Here is a 6000-nt window from a genome sequence, read left to right on the forward strand (position 1 = left end):
GCATGAGCTCGGCGTGGGAGAGCGCAGTGCCCTCGTCTCATTGTGCGCTCGTCTCTTTCCTCCTGCAAACGCTGAGAGGACGGTGAGCCCCCTCACGCTCTCCTGTTCTCCCTCTCTTTAAATACATGCATACTTTCCACCCGGCCAGCGACACAGAAACAATAGTGGCCTTTCACAGCCACCGAGAGAAAGAGAAGCGGGCGCTCAATATTTACAGCGGCGGCCCACTCCGTCTCCTCACGGGCAGCGGGCGGGCCGGACACTTTCTGTTTGCTTGTGTTCTGCAGAAGTGATGTGAACAGTGACACACACTCTGAAATATAATAAAAGAGAGCGCCGTGGAAACACCCCTCCGCAGGGATTTCACACAACACTCGTGCGATATTTGTTTTGCGCGTCTGAAATCTTGTGCATGATTCCTGCTAAATCTTTACGCTAGTCAAGCCGTTTCAATCTCTGGAGAATTCTCTCAGGGCTGGAGGTGGATTTACAGGTGTGTAATGAATTAGACGTACGGTACTTAAATACTTTAGTTAGTTTACACTCAAACATTATTTACTTAAGCTCAAATATTCATATTTTTATATGACTCTCTGGAATACTTGGCTCTGATTGGTCAATTGCAATATTCCAAAGTCTGTTATTTCACAATTACACCGCTCATCCGGGTAATGCCCGTCATCTTGACCGCTGCCGTTTAATACAAAAATATTCAAATAAATGCAATTCAAATATTCCAGATTGAAAGCAAACATGGGACAAATGATTAAACCAAACTGCATGTCTTCTCTTCGCTAAGGAAATGTTGCAGCTAGGAAGCATTTTTCTATTTATAAAAATATATTTTACATTTTTAATACAAAAATACCCAACTAACGACAAAATTTGGACATACTGTTTTGCTGAATTTTAACCATCATTTGTTTGAACGAGAGACGATGAGAACAAATACATGGAAGAAAAATGAAAATGTAGCCAATCTCCTGCATGCTAACTCTTATATTGGTGATTTGTCTTTCTAAACACATCGCAGTAACTGCACGGCTGCATTTCCCCAACGTTAACTTGTGTAAATCTAATCCAGAACAGAACCCACATCATTAATGCCATAAAACCCTTTACACAACAACAGTGAATCATGCTGATGATGTTTTTGATTATTATACAGTGAGGATTTCTCCTGACCATCAGCATCTACTAACATTCTGTCCTTCATATCACATCTTCTGTTGAAGTCACGTCAATGATAATCTATAATTCTATACGCTCTTCACTAACCTCCTGTGACACACACACACACACACACGTTTGATCCACAGCGAGAGTGAGTGTATAGGCACACAAGGTTTAGCGTTGTAGAGAGGAAAACACACAAGAGTCCTGAGAGTGGACGCTCAATACAGGTTGTGGAAAGTTGGCGGTCAGAAATGTTTGAATTCCCTACGGTTAAACTACGGTGGGAACTGCACTCTTAAAACTGTATTTGCTTTAAACCAATAAAACAGCAGAAGAAAAATATTGAGTGTGTTTATTTAGGAACTCCCAAATAAAACAACTGCGGGAAGGGTTTTCGCATATTAACCGTGTTCAAATACAGCAAATCACTCAAATTAAAAGAGAAGGTGTAGAAATGATTATTAGTTTTGCAGGATGTTTGGTTGTAAACACGATCGCACACATTCCCTACACACAACGGTCCGGCCCGGTGGATTTGAGTGGGAACACATTTCTTTCGCTGGTTCATCATGGAACATTTTGGCGAGCGACTATCGTGTTACAGCTGAATGTTTTTAGGTTTCCGCTCGGAGACCGTGTGACCCCTGTGCCCGGGTCTCCAGCAGACGACCCACACGCTCAGAACGAAGGTCCTAAAATATCTAATGGTGTTCATTCATTTTCTCTGCTCCGTGTGCCACTGAGAAATCAAGAGAGACGCAGCTAAAGAGGAAGACTTGAGAGCGTTCTCATTACGGCCATTCAGAAGAAGCAAAGGTGCAGTGAGAATGAGATGTGAATTAAGCAATTAACAATTCACGCATTTACAACTCAAAGAGAGCTGACACCGATTTAAAAAACCATGTTTTTGTGTATGTAAACTACATGAGAAACATGCACGCTGATATCATGTATCGTTACTGTAACAAACACAAAATATTTCTTACTGTTCATTCAGCTTCTTTCTCCGAGCAAACACACAACAGACAGAAGCCCTTCAGCTGTCCAATACTGTTATTCCTTCAAGAACACTTAAAGACAAGTTTTGATTTTAAAGAACAGTTAGCGGGTTAAGAAAAATGAAAGCGTATCAGCTGTCTGGTTAAGGCTGACTTTGCATTTTAGTTTGAAGAAAGCGTCACATAAATAAACACCAGCGAAGTTCTCGATGGGTTTTTTTTACAGTGCAGCTTTAAAAACTGTAAGATCTGTTCCTTACAAAGTTTATCATTTCTCTTACAACCTCCGTTTTACCTCTAACAGAGAGGAATAATATAAAAAATGCAGAGACATTGTCAAATGAAATCTTTTTTTAAGAAGCAAGATAACGGCCTTTTCTACTTCCAAAGGTGACTTTGGCGAAGTACAGATCTTTTGATTTGTGCAGTATTTCATCATAAATGACATTAAACGCTGAACTGTGTATGTCTTTCTAAACCAGTGGAACCATTCATTTACTTTTTGTAGTTTACACCATCATACGTGTCTTCAGCTGTGTTCGTTCACTGTGTGGCTCTTCGCTGTTCTGCCCTTTATAATATTAAAATAATGTTACTACATAAACGTTTCAAATGTTAGGCCTAATTCATCTTTAATTTACGTTTTATCACTCTCTATGATCCCAGGCTTCAAAGACACATCAATTCATTTATATCTGAGAACTTTCAATAGAGAAAAAGTATATATTTACCCTCATACTTTTATTGAAAAAACGCCAGGCCTTGACCAATTAAATTCACTGAATTTATTTCAAATCCAAATGAATGAGAATCAACTGCAGCACATGATATTCCCGAAGTTTATTCCCGAATATAAACTGCAGCGAGAGACCCGCCGAAACTTGTATTGTTTAATGCCGCGCGCGTGTAACATATTAAACCTCGTGCATGTAGGTTTGAAGAATTAAAAATATGCACGCGCACTCAAACGTGTACATCCTATAAACGGAATTAAATATCAGCCCTGATAATCTTTACACGGCATAAAACATCGCGAGAGAAATGCGCGCGGACTTCCAGTGACACTATAATAAGAAGCATACGCGTTATTTGAACAAACGTGCTGTCAGTCCAACATCTGACTGTGTTTTCTTAAATAACCAGCGCCGTTTATCTGCACCTTACAAATCCCTCTCCTTCTGTAAACGACTGCACAAACGGAAAGTAAAACTACAGCCTGATGCTTCTGCCGGTGACCGGTCCACTCACCTCGGGTTGGTTCGGTTCCAGTAGACCGCGTATCGATCAGCCATCACCTTCGAGCTGGCCTCTTGACTAAATACACACATCCACAGAATCACACCCACGAACACCATCATTTCCACTTGCAGCATCTCTACAGTCGGACACGTAAATTCCTCTTTCTTCAGTCTACTTTCATTCGCATCTGTGAACACAGCTGATCCAAGTGTCCAAAAGCGCCGTGCGCACTGCGCTCAATAATGCTGGACTGCGCAGCAGAAAACACGCGAAAAGCACACAAGAGAAACACAGAGTCCGTGTTTATGTTTTCATCCTAACACACATCCGATATGAACGCATGTGCCACTTCTATCAGATCCGAGTCCTGTGAGTGCGTGCGCGCCCGAGGCTCGGGTAACTGTAACAGCTATAAATCAATATCAGTGCGCAATAATAGCCCAAGAGCTTCAGATTAGCCCGTTCACAGATGTTTGGAGAAGTTGGCAGCGGAGGAGACGGAGAGGAGATGAACGCAGACACCGAAAAACACACCCGCGGTCAGGACGCGGGCGTCACGCGTCATTCTATCAGCGGGGATGAAGGAGAGCGCGGATCATCTGTTGTTTCACGCGCTTTCGGTTCGCCGGGAGGTGTGTGTGATGTGAACCGAACGGCTCCCGGTGCGAATGTGTGTTGGGTTACAGCAGGACGCAGAGAAACCCGATTGGTCTAAATTCTGATGGGCGGAACACTCGGGAAATGAAACCCCTCCTTTAACCCTTCAGCCTGTTAAATCTTGTAACCCACAGACAGATGCATTCTGCGCTTTCAGCTCAGCCGAATATTGTGAAATGAAATATTATACGTCATATTTCATTAAATCATAGCCCAAATATAATATATAGGCTAGATAAACTGGCTATACATTAAATGCGCCCTTTACCCTCACAACTGTTGTACAATTGTTATTTTTACAATTATTCCTAAAAAAAGTAAAGTACACTTAAAAATACAAATTAACCTTTAGTTACCCTGTTGTTTATATATCATTTGAGTGTTTTAAAGCGCTCTCTTTATATTCAATACGTGTGCGCGCTGAGCAGATGGCAACACCAGTGCGCACTTGTTGCGGTTTGTGCGCGCGACTGCGTGCATGCGTGCCGTGTGCTCTCCAGCAGACAGACGCCCCATAGTGGAAGCACAGCAAAGTGACCTATGAGCACTCAGCCCTAATCTGCCCGAGGCCAAATGTATGCATTACACCCCTGTCCCTAAAGACACTAGAGCTGCCAGTCTGAAAACATCCACAACACACGCTGCCAAATATTTACTCAATTAACATCGACCAACCTCGACCTCAGTGTTGTCATAATTGTGTGTGTAAACTCAATCTCACATCAATAACATTTACAGCGTCGGGGGACATGAGTAACCCAAAACCTCTTCACCTGTCGCTTAACAAACTTTCATGACCTTCAACATCCTTCTGTACTTCTGTACTGTTCGTGCTCCTGAAGCAGTCGGCCTTCAGACACAGAAGGAGGGGCGTCTCTCCAAATGACACAGTTCCTCTGGCGGGCCGAGGCCAGTTGTCCCCTATATTCTGATCACATCTCTCAGCAGGAGGGTGGGTCGGGGGATGAGGTCATCGCAACAGCAGCAGGGTTTTTGCAATCTCTCTTCACCAAACAGCGGCGTTCACCTGCTGAGCCGCATGCTGCTTCTGTCTTATTTCAAAGGGGAAGATGAGATACTCTCTATTCCACTTGCATTGAGGACTCGGAATTACAATGACTATTCTGATGACTTCGTATGCCGTGTGATTTACCAGCGAAGACGGAGCTGTCAAAAAATAGACAAGTTGAACTTATTCCCAGAGACAAATTTATCTGATTGATTCTTCTTGCATATGGAGCTTCAGAAGGCGATTGCTGTGGAATTGACAATGACCAGGACACAAACACACACACACACACACACACACACACACACACGCACACACAGTAACCCGAAATAATTTTGGCCCTGGGTGGAAATCCTTCTCCTCAATGAGTTCACTGAGATATGGGTAACATGTGATGAGCCAAATGAATCGCTCAACAGAAATACAGAATGATGTTCGGCCGACGGAGCACAGCATCAAACCCAAGAAAAGCATCACACTTGCCAAACAAGCCCACAACAAACACACGCTTGACATCTGCAACACAAAGCTGTAACTCTGATATAACATGTTATGTACGTTTCTCGTCTGAATAAAAATGTTATTTCTCCACATGTAAGCAGAGCTCAACAAGAAGAAATGATGTTAAAGTCCCCGTGAACCGGAAGTTGCGATTGTTTTTACTTGACGCATTTCTGAGTGAAATGGAATTTCTAATGAAAAGTAGTGGGCGTGGCTTTCGTCTTTCTCTGCAATTTGATTGGATGTAGAAAACAGCCGTTGCATTTTGAAGTGGAACTGGGTGCAGACTGACAGTTGAAGGGGAGGAGTTAACGGATGCTCCGCCCAAGCCGTCTAACATACGTCATTTAAGATGGATCGTCATGACAGGACTGAAGTGCATTTTCAGATTTCAACTGAAGATTATGAGGGTACACGAAT

The 6000-nt window shown here is 42.8% G+C and overlaps 1 protein-coding gene across 1 annotated transcript in view; it reads right to left on the bottom strand.

The window, feature by feature from the left end:
* efna5b (ephrin-A5b) overlaps nucleotides 1-4070 on the bottom strand; it is a 75180-nt gene extending 71110 nt beyond the window's left edge. The window contains exon 1 of the mRNA XM_057356930.1: nucleotides 3423-4070. Within this exon, the coding sequence (XP_057212913.1) occupies nucleotides 3423-3547 (125 nt within the window). The 5' untranslated portion in view covers nucleotides 3548-4070. The remainder of the gene's footprint in view (nucleotides 1-3422) is intronic.
* Nucleotides 4071-6000: the final 1930 nt, after the last annotated feature.

Source organism: Triplophysa rosa, linkage group LG17 (genome assembly GCF_024868665.1).
Source record: "Triplophysa rosa linkage group LG17, Trosa_1v2, whole genome shotgun sequence".
Classification (NCBI taxonomy): domain Eukaryota; kingdom Metazoa; phylum Chordata; class Actinopteri; order Cypriniformes; family Nemacheilidae; genus Triplophysa; species Triplophysa rosa.